Source organism: Bos grunniens, chromosome X (assembly GCF_055505025.1).
Source record: "Bos grunniens cultivar Pamir isolate PY7600 chromosome X, Bosgru_T2T1.0, whole genome shotgun sequence".
Lineage (NCBI taxonomy): Eukaryota > Metazoa > Chordata > Mammalia > Artiodactyla > Bovidae > Bos > Bos grunniens.
The window spans coordinates 21248911-21269037 of NC_141194.1; the positions used below are offsets into that span (position 1 = coordinate 21248911).

Below are 20127 nucleotides of genomic sequence, written 5' to 3' on the forward strand. Positions count from 1 at the left end.
AAATATCTTACTCTTGAAAACAGACAGCCTAACACTTTAGGAGGTATAAATTCATGTCTTAATAAAGTTTCTCACCATCTCTGCTTCACTCCCCAAAGTTCTCAGCCTTGGCTGTACATCAAAATTATTAGCAGACCGGGGGACGGAGGTTTTCAAACCCCAAGGCTGTATTCCCACTCCCTAGATATTCTGGCCTACTTGGCCTGTGACACAGTATCAGAACTTTTAAAGATACAAAACCAAAAAAAAAAAAGTTGAGAACCACTATGGTGAAACAGATATGGTGAGAGACTTAACTAAGACACGGATTTTGACTCCCAAACTGTTTAGGCCTTCTTTTTTCCAAGACTCTGTATTTTGTTTGCATTGAAAGAAATAAGCCCTATTAGTGTATGTGTCCCAAGAAGCTGGCTATGTACAAACCTTCCTTATGTCTAAAAGCAATCATTTTAAACCTAATCTTAATTAATCTTAATTTAAACCCTAACCCTAACCCTAAGCCAGAGGAGAGGTTATATCGAATGACTCACTAATGGTGCTTGAGAGAACCATATACACAGAAGCCCATCGTTGCTGTAAGAAGAAATTCTCTTGAGTAAGCAAGTAAGCAAGCATGGGATAAACACTTTCAAAGAAAAATAATCCTTTATTTCTGCAAAATAGGCTTAACCTCACCACACCATTTAAACATAAGAACTAAAAAGAATTAGCTAAACTAAACTAAAAAGAACTAAAAACTATTAGCATTAAACCATGGCAGTCCCTAGCACAAATAATACCACCATTGTTATACAGTAGGTTCTCATTTGATCATTCTTGAAGCTGGATGAGAAGTACACGAACAGGACAAATGGGAAGGGACTGCTTTGTCTAATTTTGCATATATTTGAAATTTTCCATAATAAAGTGTTTTTTGAAAAGTTAAAATTTGGTCACTGTTTATTAGTTGTCTAGCACTTTAAGTGCCTATACTAAGGCAATGTATATAAATGCACAAAGTTTGCCATCAGACTTCTAGATTCACTGCTAAATTACAAACTATGTGTTCTTCAGCAAATGACCTAACATCTTTCAGCCTCAGTTTCCTTACCAATAAAGTAAAGCTAATTATATCCCTGAAGGCTTTGTAGAGAAAAAATATAAGTAAAGTGTTTAGCTGAGTGCCTTAAATAAATATCTTTTTTAGACCTCCTTCCTTTGTTTGTTTGTTTTTTTTTTTTTTTTGTCTGCTACTTTTCAATATAGAAATGCAAGGAGCCCTTCATGTCACCTAGATGAGTAATATTGACTCAGTCAATTTCTTTTCACATTATTCCCTGGAAAATGTAGACAGCCTGGTATGTTTGTTTCCAAGGGTTTAAAACAGCAAGCAAACTCTGGAGACATCCAGGGAATGAGGAGTGAGAAAGAACGTTATGTAGTTAACTCAGTTTTCAGTCAAGGGTGGTTTTGTCCCACAAGGGATATTTAACAATGTCTAGGGACAAACTGCGGAGAAGGCAATGGCACCCCACTCCGGTACTCCTGCCTGGAAAATCCCATGAACGGAGGAGCCTGGTAGGCTGCAGTCCATGGGGTCACTGAGGGTCAGACACGACTGAGCGACTTCACTTTCACTTTTCACTTTCATGCATTGGAGAAGGAAATGGCAACCCACTCCAGTGTTCTTGCCTGGAGAATCCCAGGGATGGGGGAGCCTGGTGGGCTGCCGTCTATGGGGTCACACAGAGTCAGACATGACTGAAGTGACTTAGCAGCAGCAGCAGCAGCAAAAACAAACTGTGGAAAATTCTTCAAGAGATGGGAATACTAGACCACCTGACCTGCCTCTTGAGAAATCTGTATGCAGGTCAGGAAATAACAGTTAGAATTGGACGTGGAACAACAGACTGGTTCCAAATAGGAAAAGGAGTACGTCAGGGCTGTATATTGTCACCCTGCTTATTTAACTTATACGCAGAGTACATCATGAGAAACGCTGGGCTGGAGGAAACACAAGCTGGAATCAAGATTGCCAGGAGAAATATTAATAACCTCAGATATGCAGATGACACCACCCTTATGGCAGAAAGTGAAGAACTAAAGAGTCTCATGATGAAAGTGAAAGAGGAGAGTGAAAAAGTTGGCTTAAAGCTCAACATTCAGAAAACGAAGATCATAGCATCTGGTCCCATCACTTCATGGCAAATAGATGGGGAAACAGTGGAAACAGTGACAGACTTTATTTTGGGGGGCTCCGAAATCATTGCAGATGGTGACTGCAGCCATGAGATTAAAAGATGCTTACTCCTTGGAAGGAAAGTTATGACCAACCTAGACAGCATATTAAAAAGCAGAGACATTACTTTGTCAACAAAGGTCCACCTAGTCAAGGCTATGGTTTTACCAGTGGTCATGTATGGATGTGAGAGTTGGACTATAAAGAAAGCTGAGTGCTGAAGAATTGATGCTTCTGAATTGTGGTGTTGGAGAAGACTCTTTCGAGTCCCTTGGACTGCAAGGAGATCCAACCAGTCCATCCTAAAGGAGAGCAGTCCTGGGTGTTCATTGGAAGGACTGATGTTGAAGCTGGAACTCCAATACTTTGGCCCCCTGATGCGAAGAACTGACTCATTTGAAAAGACCCTGATGCTGGGAAAGATTGAAGGCAGGAGGAGAAGGGGAGGGCAGAGGATGAGATGGTTAGATGGCATCACTGACTCAATGGACATGAGTTTGAGTAAACTCCGGGAGTTAGTGATGGATATGGAGGCCTGGTGTGCTGCAGTCCATGGGGCTGCAAAGAGTCAGACACAACTGAGCGACTGAACTGAACTGAACTGAGAGATATTTTTGGTTGTCACAAGCTGGGTGGAGGGGTGCTACTGGCATCTACTGGTTAGAGACCAGAGATGCTGCTAAGCATCCTACTGTATGCACAGGGTTGTTCCCCACAACAAATAATTATTTGGCCCAAGATACCAGCAGTACCAAGGCTGAGAAACACTGGGCTGATGTGACTAAAACTCCTTGATGAAGCTTTTCCTAGATAATTAACTTTGCCTGTCTTTGTTCGTCTTATCTGATGCATACAGGTTATTAAAAGCATGCTCAGGAGAAATCATTCAAGATGTGATTACTCTATCTCTGTGGCCCTAATTTGTTATTCATTTCCTTATGAGAAAAAAAAATCTGAGTGGTGTTCTGATTTTATTGCCTTTGAGTTTCAAAGAGCAAACTTGAAGCATGCACTGATTACCTTCTTAATTAATAGACTGCGAAGGCAGGGCATCACTTTATTAACTAGTGGGAAGGATGTACTGTCTCCCAACAACTCGGTAGTCTTTATTCCCCACTGTTATGCCACTGGGGGAAAATTGAGATGAAGAAGTTTCAGACTGCTCCCCAAACAGATATATTTCTCTTGTTAAAATGGCCCATTTCAGTGTAGATGACACCTTCCTACCAAGACATTATTAAATAGAATCATCCCCTTTCTAAAGTCAGAATACTTGAGGTCAGGACCACAGTACCACAGGTGCTGAAGGAAAGAGGTAAATGGTGTTAACTGTATTTAACTAGCAAGCAATAGTCAGGCTATTTCTGTGAGAGATGTTTTAGGAGGCAGTTGTTTAATAGCTTCAGTCATGTCTGACTCTTTGTGACTGACTGTAGCCCACCAGGCTCCTCTGTCCATGGGATTTCCCAGGCAAGAATACTGGAGTGGCTTGTTATTTTCTCCTCCACGGGATCTTTCCAACCCAGGGATCAAACCCACATCTCCCGTATTGGCAAGTGGATTCTTTACCCCTGCACTACCTGGGAAGCCCTTTAGGGGACAGGGCGTGGGGTAAAAATCTTTGAGAAGAAAAGAAGTAGGGGGAAATCTGGACAGGTGGTGGAATGGCTTAAGGATCTATGATGTGGTTCCTATTTCTTTATTTCTACCTCACTCCATCCCATCCATTCTCTGAAAACTGCCCCACCCCTCAGCCTAGGGAATTGGGTTAGGACACCCAATTAAGAGAACCAAGCCAGGCCTATTCAGTGATTTCTCAGATCCTCAGATTCCCTCTTTCAGGAATTAGAACTAAGAGATAGAGACTGAGTGGGTCTGGAACTGAGCTGTAGGCAGTATGTCCACAGATGACTCTTAAGGACAGGAACCAGAGTAGCCTGAGAAGCCCTCAGGGGTTATCTGTGGACATACTGCCTACAACTCAGCTCTAACCATCTATGTCTGAGACAGATGGGTCCACATCCCTACCAAGAGATGAGACTAACATGAGAAATGAAGCTGAGAGCTGTCTACAGGGAAAGGCCACTTAACAGACATTTGAGCTCCATGCCCAGGAGGGTCAAGGGATGACACTCTGCCCCAGAGACCAGCTCACAGTAAATTCCCTTTCTCAGAAATCCTATAAGTGGTTCTAGATATACCACACTTCTAATACTTTCATATATAGTCTTACAACTGTTTTGTGTTATATTGAATTATTGTTTATCTAATCATGTTAGCTAATTCTCATTTGTAACTTTTATACTTATGTCTCATTTTGTCAATTAACTTACCAACTGGACTTGGGAAGACCAGTTCCTACTCTCAGGGTCCATCCACTTTCTTACATCATCCTCAACCCACTCAGACTGGCTTCCACCACTCCACTAAAACTGAATTATGTTTCTATGTGTTTCTTAGATGCACAGAAAGATCTTTCCGAGCAGCAGATCTTGATTAGGAGAGATTTCATCTCCTCACCCCCAAGGTGATTTTGCAGTGTCTGTCTTGATAGTCAGAAGTTGGAGGCTGCTAAAAGCATCTGATGTGTAGAAACCAGAGATGCTGCTAAACATGTTACAATGCACAGGAAAATCCCACACAACAGTTATCCATCCCCTAACTGTCAATAATGTCAAAGCTGAGAAACCTTCAGTTCAGTTCAGTCACTCAGTTGTGTCCAGCTCTTTGTGACCCTATGGACTGTAGCACACCAGGCCTCCCTGTCCATCACCAACTCCCAGAGTTTACTCAAACTGATGTCCATTGAGTCAGTGATGCCGTCCAACAATCTCATCCTCTGTCATCCACTTCTCCTCCCACCTTCAATCTTTCCCAGCATCAGGGTCTTTTCAAATGAGTCAGTTCTTCGCATCAGATGGCCAAAGTATTGGAGTTTCAGCATCAGTCCTTCCAATGAATATCCAGGACTGATTTCCTTTAGGATGGACTGAGAAACCTTGCTTTAGGGCAAAGAAGTGTCTTTGAGACATAACACAATTCAAAATGGGCAACAAATTTGAATAGACATTTCTCCAAAGAAGATATACAAATGGCCAATGAACGTGTTAAAAAATGCTCAACATCATTAGCCATTAGGGAAATGCAAATCAAATCCCCAAGGAGATGCCACTTCACACACACTAGAAAGGGTATAATTTTTTTCAATGGAAAATAACAAGAATTGATGAGTACGCGGAGAAATTGGAACACTCATGCATTGATGGTGGGAATGTAAAATTGTGCAGCCTCTTTGGAAAACAAAGTTTGAAAGTTCCTCAAAAAGTTAAACGTCAAGTTACCACTTAAATTACCAATTCCACTCCTGAGAGAATTGAAAATATATGTCCACAAAAAAACATAAAAAACATGTACATGAATGTCATAGCAGCATTAATCACTTTAACCAAGACGTGAAAACACCCATATGTCCTTAGATGGTGAATGGAGAAACAAATGGTTGTATATTCATACAATGGAATATTATTTGGCCATAAAAAGAATGGAGCACCAATATACACTACAACATGACTAAATCTTGAAAACATATGCTAAGTGAAAGAAGCCAGACACAAAAAAACACATATATTGTATGATTTCATTTATCTGTAATGTCTAGAATAGGTAAATCCATAGGACAGAAAGTAGATTCATGGTTGCCTGGTGCTGGGGGTATGCTGAGGGAATGGAGAGTGACTGCTAATAAGTACAGGGTTTCTTTTGGGGGATGATGAAAGTGTTCTAAAATTAGATTGTGTTCATGGTTACAGGACCCTGTGAATATGCTAAAAAAAATTGACTTCCATACTTTAAATTACATCTTTGAAAGAATGTCTCTTTCTATCTTTGGATGGCCTACCCCAAAGTAGGTACTCATTAAATAAGGCAGTACATCTGAGACATGGAGGACAAAAAGATTTCTTTCCTGCTCTGATTACCAACATATTAACATTTTTTTGCCCAAAAAGGAACAGTAGTGGACTTCCCTGATGATCCAGTGGTGAAGAATCTGCCTGCCAATGCAGGAGACACGGGTACTATCCCTGGTCTGGGAAGACCACACGCCCACATGCTGCAGGGCAACTGAGCCCATGCACCACAACTACTGAGCCTGAGCTCTGCAGCCCGGGAGCTGCAAACACTGAAGCCTGTGAGCCTAGAACCAGTGCTCCACAACATGAGAAGCCCCCACAGTGAGAAGCCTGTGCACCACAACCAGAGAGCAGCCCCCTCTCACTGCAACTAGACAAAGCCAGCACACAGCAATGAAGATCCAGTGCAACCATAATGAATAAATACTTTTTAAAAAAGAGTTACCTAAATTTCCCCCCAAATCTATTTACGCCCATTGTACTTGTGATTGCAAAGATATCATTTAATTAAATGTTATATAAATGATGAGGAAAAGGTGCTTAAAAAAAGAAACTAAGTTGGTTTATAAAGAAAAGATAGTCATGGGATTTTTTAAAATTGTTATTAAATTGGGTGAGAACAAGACTACTGTAAAAGATAGGGACAAAATTCCCCCAAATCTAGGATTCCACACAGAGTGTTTTCAGAGTATCTCGACTTTTCACTTCATTTAGAATTCACCCAAAATGGAAACCAGAGACATTGCCTATATGTATGCCTGCCCAGTGGTAAGGAATCTGCCTGCCAGTGCAGGAGACATGGGTTTGATTCCTGGGTGGGGAAGATCCCCTGGAGCAGGAAATGGCAACCCACTCCAGTATTCTTGCCTGGAAAATTCCAAGGACAGAGGAGATTGGCAGGCTGTAGTCCATGGGGTCGCAAAGAGTCATGACTCAGTGACTAAGCATGCATGTAATGAAGAAAACATAGAGCTCTAATCAGTGGCCCAGTTAAAGCATCGACAACTTAATACCATATTTATTTTAAATTTACATAAAATATTTAGTGTATATATTTATCATTTTTTAAAACAAGTCTCCATTATAACCATTTTATTTTTCAGTTAATCAACCCACCGGTCTGTACTGTATAGGATAAGAAGTCTTCTGTGCTTCCTGGTGAGTATAACTCTCCTACCTCATATAATGAAGAAAACCCTACAAAACTCTTTGATTAATGTTCCATTTTTGTCTTGAATTCCATGTGTGATATTTAAGGAAAATCTTTCAACTGTCATCCTAAGGAAAAGTGTGATAGTGACATGGAAAAGCATTTATGAGGCAAATCTGTGTACAAGTCTTAGCCATCTCTCTCGAAGGCTTATCCAACTCTGCCCATCTCTGGACAACTGAGAAAGTTGTGGAGAGTGAGTCTGCCATCTTTACTATCTCTAAGCAGGTCCCACCTGGCTTTTAGATATCACAAAACCCCTAGCAACCCTAGGAGTCTGGCAGGATTTAAGGTGGAGAGCCTTGAAAACAGCTTCCCAGGTGGCACTAGTGGTAAAGAACCTGCCTGCCGATGAAGGAGACGTAAGAGACTCAGGTTTGATTCCTGGGTCTGGAAGATCCCTTGGAGGAGGAAAGGTCAACCCACTCCAGTATTCTTGCCTGGAGAATCCCATGGACAGAGGAACCTAGCGGGCTACAGTTCATAGGGTCGCAAAGAGTCAGACACCACTGAAGCAACTTAGCACTGATGCATGCCTTGTAAACAGTGATCATGTCTTTGTTGCTATTGTTAATAATGTCAATAAATTTAGAGGCTGGAGTCAAGCTGAAGTTGGTTCACCCAACACTGATCTATAATCAGTGAGTTGGAGGCTGAGTTGAAATTCACTCATTCTACTAGATGACCTTAGATGGACAAATTCAGGATTCTCCCCAGACAAGAAGAATACAGAATAAACAGCGATTTAAATTTCTTTCACTCATTCAACAAACATTTACAAAGCATCTACAGTATGTCAGGAGCCAAGTATCTAAGATAAATGTGATAGCCTCTACTCTCAAAGAATATAGAGCAAAAAATATATACGTAGGGCAAAAGAAGTGAAGTTGCTCAGTCATGTCTGACTCTTTGCGACCCCATGGACTGTAGCCTACCAGGCTCCTCAGTCCATGGAATTTTTCAGGCAAGAGTACTGGAGTGGGCTGCCATTTCCTTCTCCAGGTTATCTTCTTGACCCAGGGATCAAACCCGTGTCTCCCAAATTCCAGGCAGTCACTTTCCCTGAGCCACCAGGGAAGCCCAAAGTTTTTTTGTAGGGCAAAGTTTTTTTTTTTTTTTTCACTGTGTCATGCAGCTTCTGAGATCTTAGATCTCTGATCAGAGATGGAACCCGTGTCCCATGCAGTGGAAGCACAGAGTCCTAACCACTGGACCACCAGATAATCTCTCTCCCTTTTTAGGGCAAACTCTTAAAAGATTAAGATTTTTTAGTAAATATGATGGTACTGTTAAAAATTCTAATCACACTAGTTTTTGCTTTCAAAAGAATTATTTAAATTCTTCTATATTTTTTGTTTCTATCTTAATGGAATGAGGCTGAAGGTGAAGCTCCAATACTTTGATCACCTGACACGAAGAGCTGGCTCAGTGGAAAAGACACTGTTGCTGGGAAAGATTGGAGGTAGGAGGAGAAGGGGACAACAGACGATGAGATGGTTGGATGACATCACCGACTCAATGGACTTGAGTTTCAGCAATCTCCGGGAGATGGTGGAGGACAGAAGAACCTGGCATGCTGCAGTCCATGGGGTCACAAAGAGTCAGACATGACTGAGTGACTGAACTGAACTGAACTGAAGGTTTTTCAACTTTGGCATTATTGACATTTAGTGACTGAACAACAACAATGGAATGAAGAAGACAGATTTGAAACATGTTTCCTTTTTGTCCTGGGTCATCCTTTCCAATTTCTAAAATTCCTTTTCTCTTTCTCTATATGGTGTGGGTGTGTGTGTGAGGGAGAAACAGACAGACAAAGAGAGAGACAAAGTGGCAGGGGGGTGATTTAGTTTTTGAAAAGACAGAGAACTTAAAAAATGTCCTAATACCTGGGGCAAGATTGAAATAAAGAGTATGTTTTCACATTATGAGGTCTCATTGTGAGCATGGGGCAAGATTAATTTTAGGCCAGTTCTTGTATATTCTTTACTCCATGGTATTTGAAAGGTATTTCTTCAAGTCCCTTAGAAGAAAGGACCAAAAAAACACAAAAAACCAGTAAGATTCCTTTTCTCCCCATAGTTTCCAGCCTAGGAAGACCAAGGGAACCCCAGGTTTCACACACTGCCAAGTCCAGTCTCTTACTCCCATCTTTTTTGTGTGCGAATTGAGCTGTTGAGGTGAGCCTGTGAGAGTGCCCACATGCTTGATAGTCAAGGCTTGCTTTAGAGGACCGCAGTGAGTGGGACTCAACAGTTCAGGCAGAGACTTTAGTGTCTTCAAGAGACTCGGATTCAGTTGTATCAGGAATGGAGCATGTGCTCCACCTGTCAACTTTCAGAGGAAGAACAATCAATCAGCACAGTAGCCTGTAGCGGTGATGACACCTGTTAATTGAGGACATGTGACCCGTGGATCAGTCTCCCACACAGTTTGCAAAGGAGACAAAGACTATTGAGTTAGCTGAAGGCTGTGCAAATCAATACCTGTTCCTGTAATATTAGAATTCATCTGCAGAAATTACAGAGGAATGAGAAGGAAAAGGCCTAATTGTATTTTGGAACAAAAAGTGAAAATGTAATATCTACTTTCCCTTTAAGGAAGTGGCTTAAAAAAATGTTCAGATAGTTGTGGTGGTTTTCTTTTCGGCACTCGTGCTGAATTTTCAAATGGTTCTGACTCTGCTACAGATATTGTACAGGAGCTGCCAAAGGTTTAATGGCAAAGAGATCTCTTTCCAGCCTTTCCTGAATCAGAGATTGGCTCTCAAAGATGGCAGAAAAAAAAATGTTCAGATAACTAAACTTCAGAAATGTGGAGGGTTCTAAATTGTTTAATTTCCTTCAAATAAAGACCAAATATGGGACTTTCCTAGTGGTTCAGTGGTTGGGACTCTGTATTCCCAATGCAAGGGGCCCTGGATCCATACCTGTTTAGGGAACTAGACCCCACATGCCATAACTAAGAACCTGCATGCCGAAACTAAGATCCAGTGTGACCAAATTAAAAATAATAATAATAAAATAAAAATTTTTAAAAAGACTAAATAGTCAACATACAGTTATGTTGTTTCTATTAATTTTTCTTTCTTCTCTTATGGCCTACACACCAATCAACAGATTTTCATAGAACTCCTACTATGTGCCAGGCTCTGTCCATAGGAGCAATCCCACCAGGAAGTCCTGGGATACAATGCGAGAAGTAAGGGCTTTGGAGTTAGATCTTGAGCTAATAAAAATTTCACAGTGAAAGTTATTTTATGCTACTGACTTAATGATCTAGAGGAAGAGAGCAAGGTAAATCATTAGTATAATATGGCTTTACATAGAATTTTGGAATAGCAGAAAGAACTAGGCTAACCATGTTATTTCCTACCAGGTTACTGTAGGGGATCCTGGTTTTAATGAATAAATAAAAATGATGTGTAATTATTGTATCAATTGCTTGTATCTAAGTGAGTGCTTCTGGAGTTACTTGATAATGCTTAAAAATCTTTGGTATCTGAAGTGTATAATGTCTCCTTGACCTCTTATCTATATTATTAATTTGCAGATCAAAGTTAACTTGGTGCTCTGCAAATGAAGAAACTTCACATGAACGAGATTTCACAGGAAAAAGTTAAATCCATATAATTTGTAACAGAACTGCAATATATTTTGAGGAAATGTGTCAACTATCTAAAACAGACATTATGACTCAAAGCAGCATTACATGATAGAACTTTCTGAAATGATGGAATATTCTGTATCTGCAGCGTCTCAATAAGGTTGCCACTAGCTCCCTGTGACTACTGAGCACTTGAAATGTGGTTAGTACAAGTGAGAAACTAAACTTTACATTTTTGGTTAGTGGCTACCTTATTTGTAGAACACTGGTGGCTCAGATGGTAAAGCGTCTGTCTGCAATGTAGGAGACCCGGTTTCGATCCCTGGTAGCCTGGTAGGCTACTGTCCATGGGGTTGCAAAGAGTCGGACACGACTGAGCGACTTCACTTCACTTCACCTTATTTGTTGGTGTAGGTTTAAAGAAACAGTGAAACTGGATCCCAAGAATCTGAATTCCAGCCCTCTCCTTTTTACCTTGGACAATTTATTTAACCTCTCTGAGCCTCAATTTTCACTTGAAAATGAGAATATAAATAATATCTACCTTATAGCATTTGGAGTAAGAGGTACTGAGATAATGTTCAGGCATTCTCTTACTTCCAGAATAAGTGCCAACCGAATACTAAAGTTAAATATGTGGAAAGTGAATAACTCTTTCATACAAAAGGAGTTTCCATTCTTGGAGAGATTAAAAATGCAGTTGACCTTTGAACAATATGGGTTTGAACTGTGCAGGTCCACTTATTGTTTTCAACAGTAAATACTACAGTAATGCACCACCTGTGGTTGGTTGCATCGTTTAGGGCAGACAAGTCATATACTTGGATTTTCAACTGCACAGAGTCGGCCTTCTAACCCTTGCATTGTTCAAGGGTCAACTGTATTATTAAATTCATAATTATCCTCACCATTCAGATACAATATGTAATGACAGTGCTTATAACTATTAACTGCAAGCAACACCATTAGCAATAGCCAGAAATGGTCATGGGTATCAATGTACAATGCCCAAAAGGGCTGGCAGTCAGAAAGTTAGATTTACAGAATTTTACAGAGGTCAGCTTCTGTATGGAAAATACATGGAGAACAGAAAAGCAGGATTAAAATGTTAATACAATCACTTTATTATTGCTATAATTAAAGATATAATTCTATTTGCTGGCCCAAGAAGGTTAAATAAACTTATTCCATTTAACTGGGAGAAGCTAAGGCACAAATTAGCACAATAGGCTAGTGGTTAGGTTTGAATATTTTCACTGTATTTAATCAAGTGAAATAAGACATTAAAATTACTTAGGAGAGGATATGTATCTCCTCTCAAGAAAAGAGGTCAAGGTCAAGGTCAAGAAACAGCAGTTAGAACTGGATATGGAACAACAGACTAATTCCAAATTGGGAAAGGAGTACATCAAGGCTGTATATCATCACCTTGCTTATATAACTTATATGCAGAGTACATCATGAGAAATGCTGGGCTGGAAGAAGCACAAGCTGGAATCAAGATTGCCAGGAGAAATATCAATAACCTCAGATATGAAGATGACATCACCCTTATGGCAGAAAGTGAAGAAGAAATAAAGAGCCTCTTGAGGAAAGTGAAAGAGGAGAGTGAAAAAGCTGGTTTAAAACTCAATATTCAAAAAACAAAGTCCATGGCATCTGGTCCCATCCCTTCATAGCAAATAGATGGGGAAACGATGGAAACAGTGATTGACTTTCTTTTCTTGGGCTCCAAAATCACTGCAGATGGTGACTGCAGCCATGATATTAAAAGATGCTTGCTCCTTGGAAGAAAAGCTATGATCAACTTAGACAGCATTTTAAAAAGCAGAGACATTCCTTTACTGACAAAGGTCCATCTAGACAAAGCTATGGTTTTTCTAGTAGTCATGTATGGATGTGAGAGTTGGACTATAAAGAAAGCTGAGCACTGAAGTATTGATGCTTTTGAACTGTGGTGTTGGAGAAGAGTCTTGAGAGTCCCTTGGACTGCAAGGAGATCCAATCAGTCAATTATAAAGGAAATCAGTCCTGAATTTTCATTGGAAGGACTGATGCTGAAGCTGAAGCTCCAGTACTTTAGCCACCTGATTCGAAGAAATTACTCGTTGGAAAAGACCCTGATGCTGGGAAAGATTGAAGGCAGGGGGACAAGGGGATGACAGAGGATGAGATGGTTGGATGGCATCACTGACTCGATGGACATGAGTTTGAGCAAGCTCCCGGAGTTGGTGATGGACATGGAGGCCTGGCGTACTGCAGTCCATGGGGTCGTAAAGAGTTGGACACGACTGAGCGACTGAACTGAACTGAATGCCACCTAGTAAGAACTAAATATGTCAGCTCTTATTATAATCATAAGTGATACTATTAGGAACTCCATGAGCTTAGAAGCCTTTGGATATTTTTCAGTTCATAAGAGTTATGGGTGTACAGAGTGATGTTTGTACAGACTGAATTCTACATAACTGCACATAGAAAGACCAAATCAATTTTCCATATCAGAACCAGTCAGGAACTGAATCTACTTGTTTTGATACCACTTCAAATCTATTTTTGGCACGAGGCATGAATGAGTGAATAAATGAATGAGTGGCTAAAATGCCGCCTGAGTCTCCCACGAACTCAATAAAATAAGCTGGTGAAATTTGTGAGTCAACATACAAATTTCTCCAAATCTGGGGTAATATGGAGGCAGAGGGGGAGGGGACCAATTGGGAGAAATGATCTACCAGTCATGTAGTTCAAGTTCATGGTGGTTATGGCCCCAGATCACTTTCTGGGGCATATGATTCTTTAACCAGTCATCCACAGCCACTTCCAAGGGCATGGGAAAGTTTTGGAGGAGTACTGGGACAGGAAAGAACAGGGCCAGTGTCTTAAGGCCTGAGAAACCGCTCTCTGAGGAGTGGCGTGAAACCAGCTTTACTGTGAAGCAGAAATTACATCATTGCTGATCCTAGTCTTTTCTTCACATCATCCAGAATCCTTCTTTTTTGTCTCACCACCTAAACTTTTGCCATCTAGAACTCTTTTGGTTTATCAAGGCTCCACTAAAATCCACATTCCCCTAGGCACATCTCCTCCCCCACAAAATAAAAGATTGTAGAAGGTAGTATCACTCATATGATAGTTACACTGTGAGGATTTCTGAAATGGATATTCAAATTGAGATTTTGTGACTTCTCTACTAGGAATGCCACGTGATGCATGCATGCTTAGTCATGTTCAACACTTTGTGGTCTTTTGGACTGTAGCCCGCCAGGCTCCTCTGTACATGGCATTTCCCAGGCAAGAATACTGGAGGGGGTTGCCATTTCCTTCTCCAGGGGATCTTCCTGACCAGGGAACTGAACCCCATATCTCCTGTATCTCCTGCATTGCAAGTGGATTCTTTACCTGCTGAGCCATCGGGGGAAAGCTTCTCATTTTATAGGATAATGAACATTTTCTTAAAATATTTCTCTGGCACACCCAGACTCCACAGCATCATTCTTGGCCTTGAACTACCTACATTTTCTCACAGTGATTTGACCTTTTTAAAAAAAACTTTTTTTAAATGGAAGAATTTACAACGTTGTGCTAGTTTCATATGTACAGCAAAGTGATTCAGTTATACACACACACACACACATACACATGTATTCTTTTTCAGATTCTTTTCCCTGATAGGTTACTACAAGATACTAAATATAGTTCCCTGTGTTATAAGGCAGGTCCCTGTTGCTTATCTGTTTTACACATAGTAATTAATTTGAACTTTTTTTAGGAAGAGAATTTGTTCCTGTCATTTACCTCTGTCCTGGGTGCTTGCATCCTCAGTCAGGGGATAAAGAACCATTAGCCAGAGTTTTTTCTTTTTATCACCTTAAGATGGAAGGGATAATTTCTCTCTGTTATTTTCTTTTTGCTGCTTGCTTGGCTGTGGGATCCTAGTTCTCCTCCCAGGGACTGAACCTGGGCCCTCGGCAGTGAAAGCACAGAGCCTCGATCACTGGACTGCCTGGGAATTCCCAATACTTCTCTTCAGAGTGTGATTTTATTATCACAGGTTTGTTATACTCACAGATACATAGGACTTTACTTTTTGAACTTTGATAATCAAAGAGATACAAATCAATAGGAAAGCGGGTACCTTACCTTGCGTCCCATTTGGGGAGTGTAATTGTTCTTGGGATCCTTTTCCATGGTGCCACCCTGGTGACTCACCATGCCTTCTCCTGGTCTGCTTTTTAGAGTCCTTTCATTTTCTTTCTGTGGATTCACGGAAACAGTTGACCAAAGGTTAAGCTTGAAGATAAGCTGGAGGAGGTAGTCGTGTCCCAGAGCTTGAACTAGCGGAGATCCAAGTTGTCAGGCGCTCTTCCTTTATTTACCACCCACTTCCTGTTGTCCCCTCATGGCTGCTGCTCACTGACAACTGCTGTGCTCTGCGCTGGCTCAGTGATGGCCTGTTGTGTGGGGACAGGCAGGTTGTGGTGAAAAAGGCCATTGTTTCCTCCACCCTGTCCCTCCCTGGAGCTATGGCAACAAATTCCGTTCGTGAATTAACTATGTTATTTTGTGTCGGCTCAACTGATTATGCTCCTGGAATGACAAACATTTTGGCTCTTTTCTTCAGGGTAAAAAGTGGCCAAGACCTTGAAGTTGTTCATCTACAACTCAGCACTTTCTTTAGATATGAGAATAAAGATAGAGGAAATAAATCTCTCAAAGGGACTTTGATTCCAATAAACATGTTATCTTTTTCAAGTATTCTAAACACCATTGGAAGTGAATTTGTGCATTTTAACAATGTGGAATCTTCACAATTTGTGTTAAGTTCATTCCCCCAGAGATAAAAATAACTCTTGTTCTTATGTGTGCTTGGGGTTTTCTCCCAAAAAATTTTTAAAAAACATTTGGCTGCAGCAAAGTGCCATGGGAACTTTGGAGGCTGTTAACGTGAGTATCATAACTCAGTTCAGAAAAACTGCTGTCCTTCTAAATTCTCCTAGGGCTTCCAGTGGTTAAGACTCTGTCCTTCCACTTCAGGGGGTGCGGGTTCAGTCCCTGGCCAGGGAAACTAAGATCCCACATGCTGTGTGGCACAGCCTAAATAAATAAATTAAAATTAAAATTAATTCACCTAAGGCATGTGAAGATTTCCTATGTCCCATACTAGCATGTAAACTCTTAATCACTTTCTTATATATTTCATCCTCCAGATGATAAAACTTGCTCTGATCAGTAGAAGGATATTTCCAGGGTTTCCATCTGTCCATCCATCCATCCATCCTGCACTTTCTCTCATCAGGTTCTGAGCTGGTTGTTGGGGAGCTCTGTCAGTGAATTTGTGGCTGGTTTCCTAGCATGGTTGTATGGAGTGTGCTGACTTGGTGAGCTGCAATCACATTTCTAAGGATCCCATTCCCTTAGTTTGGGGTTAGAGTTGGCCCAAAGAGGAATTTGCATAAGATTTGGAAGGCACAATCTTCCAAAGAGAGTGAAGAGTGTGGTTGGATGTGCTGACAAACAGAGGGGGAGGTGACAGTGAGCCCCAGCCTGTCCTCATTCTCTTCACTCTGTGTGCAGATATTCTTTCCAACTGCTGACACTGTTGATTAACTGCAGCCCAGGGCTCACTCTCAGATGTGTGTGCAGCCCCACAGGGCTTCCCAAAGCTTCTCGTGGGCTTCTTCCTTCACTTTGGCAGCTTGGTATGCTGGGCTTCTGACTGCCAGGTGGGTGTCCTCTCTCATCCTCTAACCCCCTGGACCTGTGGGGAGTCTTTGAAGCCCCAGACACTCAAAGAAAAGGATGTTCTTGGGGAAGTAAACTGTGTCAGCTCTATCACAGAAGACACAAACTTGAATTTGGGGGACAAGTATCCTCGTGGTCTGGAAAATGTTCTATGCCGGAGGATGGGCAACTGGGCCTCAGCTTCAGAGCTCGTGAAATCACCCTCCTTTTGCATGAATTTCCCAGCAGCATTGTTTGCCTTCTAGTACCTCACCAGTGGGCAGGGTGTGCCCTGGATCATGGCCTCAGGTGCCATGGTTAACGGGGCCCTACTTTGGCTCTCCTCCTCCTCGGAGTCCAAGTGGTCATGGAGATAGGGTACATGCCTTTGGACCCGTACTCCCCTTCTAGAACACCCTGGAGTTCTCTGCCAAAATGTCCTCAGCCTGTTTTCAAGGCATGTGCTGCATATCCCTGGGGATGGTGGGAGGGAGTGGGAGGGTTAGTCAAGCTTTTAGCAGGAAAACGTGAACAGAATCTGGATATCTGGGTTGGCTCCACCTTGTAGTGTGGTACAGAGGAGGGGACTCTGGCTGCCCCCCACCATAGCAGCCTGGTGGGCTACAGTCCATTGGTAGCGAAGAGTCAGACACAGTTGAGTGACTAAAAAAATACACACACACACAATCTGTTAGCCTAATTTCAAACTTTTAAATATTAAGATATATAATATATGGGCTTCCATTTATATTCCTGTCCTGACTCCACAAATATTAAAGCAGGAGGTATTCTAAATCACTGTAGAAATTAATGAATTCATTAGCATTTTCTGGTTATTTTGCTTACAGTTAATTATAGAGGTAGCTTGTTCGTGACGTTGTACAGGAGACAGGGATCAAGACCATCCCCATGGAAAAGAAATGCAAAAAAGCAAAATGGCTGTCTGGGGAGGCCTTACAAATAGCTGTGAAAACAAGAGAAGCGAAAAGCGAAGGAGAAAAGCAAAGATATAAACATCTGAATGCAGAGTTCCAAAGAATAGCAAGAAGAGATAAGAAAGCCTTCTTCAGCGATCAATGCAAAGAAATAGAGGAAAACAACAGAATGAGAAAGAATAGGGATCTCTTCAAGAAAATCAGAGATACCAAAGAAACATTTCATGCAAAGATGGGCTTGATAAAGGACAGAAATGGTATGGACCGAACAGAAGCAGAAGATATTAAGAAGAGATGGCAAGAATACACAGAAGAACCGTACAAAAAAGATCTTCACGACCCAGATAATCACGATGGTGTGATCACTGACCTAGAGCCAGACATCCTGGAATGTGAAGTCAAGTGGGCCTTAGAAAGCATCACTACAAGCAAAGCTAGTGGAGGTGATGGAATTCCAGTTGAGCTATTCCAAATCCTGAAAGATGATGCTGTGAAAGTGCGGCACTCAGTACACCAGCAAATTTGGAAAACTCAGCAGTGGCCACAGGACTGGAAAAGGTCAGTTTTCATTCCAACCCCAAAGAAAGGCAATGCCAAAGAATGCTCAAACCACCACACAATTGCACTCATCTCACACACTAGTAAAGTAATGCTCAAAATTCTCCAAGCCAGGCTTCAGCAATATGTGAACTGTGAACTTCCAGATGTTCAAGCTGGTTTTAGAAAAGGCAGAGGAACCAGAGATCAAATTGCCAACATCTGCTGGATCATGGAAAAAGCAAGAGAGTTCCAGAAAAACATCTATTTCTGCTTTATTGACTATGCCAAAGCCTTTGACTGTGTGGAACACAATAAACTGTGGAAAATTCTGAAAGAGATGGGAATACCAGACCACCTGATCTGCCTCTTGAGAAATTTCTATGCAGGTCAGGAAGCAACAGTTAGAACTGGACATGGAACAACAGACTGGTTCCAAATAGGAAAAGGAGTTCATCAAGGCTGTATATTGTCACCGTGCTTATTTAACATATATGCAGAGTACATCATGAGAAACGCTGGGCTGGAAGAAGCACAAGCTGGAATCCAGATTGCCAGAAGAAATATCAATAACCTCAGATATGCAGATGACACCACCCTTATGGCAGAAAGTGAAGAGGAACTCAAAAGCCTCTTGATCAAGGTGAAAGTGGAGAGTGAAAAAGTTGGCTTAAAGCTCAACATTCAGAAAACGAAGATCATGGCATCCGGTCCCATCACTTCATGGGAAATAGATGGGGAAACAGTGGAAACAGTGTCAGACTTTATTTTTCTGGGCTCTAAAATGACTACAGATGGTGACTGCAGCCATGAAATTAAAAGACACTTACTCCTTGGAAGGAAAGTTATGACCAATCTAGATAGCATATTCAAAAGCAGAGACATTACTTTGCCAACAAAGGTTTGTCTAGTCTGATTTTTCCTGTGGTCACGTATGGATGTGAGAGTTGGACTGTGAAGAAGGCTGAGCACCGAAGAATTGATGCTTTTGAACTGTGGTGTTGGAGAAGACTCTTGAGAGTCCCTTGGACTGCAAGGAGATCCAACCAGTCCATTCTGAAGGAGATCAGCCCCGGGATTTCTTTGGAAGGAATGATGCTAAAGCTGAAACTCCAGTACTTTGGCCACCTCATGCAAAGAGCTGACTCATTGGAAAAGACTCTGATGCTGGGAGGGCTTGGAGGCAAGAGAAGGGGACGACAGGGGATGAGATGGCTGGATGGCATCACTGACCCGATGAACGTGAGTCTGAGTGAACTCCGGGAGTTGGTGATGGACAGGGAGGCCTGGCGTGCTGTGATTCATGGGGTCGCAAAGAGTCAGACATGACTGAGCGACTGATCTGATCTGATCTGATCTGTTATCAAAAGTCTTGATCCTCTCTGAATCTATGAACAATATGATTTTCTGAATCTAAGTGGCTGAGAGTTAGATTCTGGACTGGGGTGAAATAATTTGCTCCACCTAGCATAGTTCTAGGTATATGCTAGTAGTTGCTTTGAAAACAATTGTTAAATGAATGAACAGCAATTGAATATCTACATGCAAAAATGAACCTCTATTCTTATCTCACACCATATACAAAAATTAACCATGAAATGGATCATAGACCTGGATGTAAAAGACATAAGATTTCCAGAATAAAACCTAGGATAGAATCTTTGTGATCTTGGTTTAAGCAGAGATTTCTTAGATAGGACACAAAAAGCATGAACCATAAAGGAAAAAAAAATTGGATACATTCAGTTCAGTTCAGTCACTCAGTTGTGTCTAACTCTTTGCGACCCCATGGACTGCAGCACACCAGGACTCCCTGTCCATCACCAACTCCCAGAGTTTACCCAAACTCACGTCCATTGAGTCGGTGATGCCATCCAGCCATCTCATCCTCTGTTGTCCCCTTCTCCTCCCACCTTCAATCTTTCCCAGCATCGGGGTCTTTTCCAATGAGTCAGTTCTTCACATCAGATGGCCAAAGTATTGGAGTTT

The 20127-nt window shown here is 41.5% G+C and overlaps 1 protein-coding gene and 1 non-coding gene across 3 annotated transcripts in view; one reads left to right on the plus strand and one right to left on the minus strand.

Moving 5' to 3' along the window:
* PCYT1B (phosphate cytidylyltransferase 1B, choline) overlaps window positions 1–15473 on the minus strand; it is a 147252-nt gene extending 131779 nt beyond the window's left edge. Inside the window, exon 1 of one of the 2 annotated variants that reach the window (XM_086389363.1) lies at window positions 15086–15473. In XM_086389363.1, coding sequence (XP_086245489.1) covers window positions 15086–15157 — 72 coding nt within the window. In that variant the 5' untranslated portion in view covers window positions 15158–15473. The remainder of the gene's footprint in view (window positions 1–15085) is intronic. The other variant, XM_086389370.1, reaches the window with a different exon arrangement.
* LOC147339919 (small nucleolar RNA SNORA12) lies at window positions 9966–10113 on the plus strand. The gene has a single exon (XR_015160005.1). It is a non-coding gene; the product is annotated as a small nucleolar RNA SNORA12 (small nucleolar RNA).
* Window positions 15474–20127: the final 4654 nt, after the last annotated feature.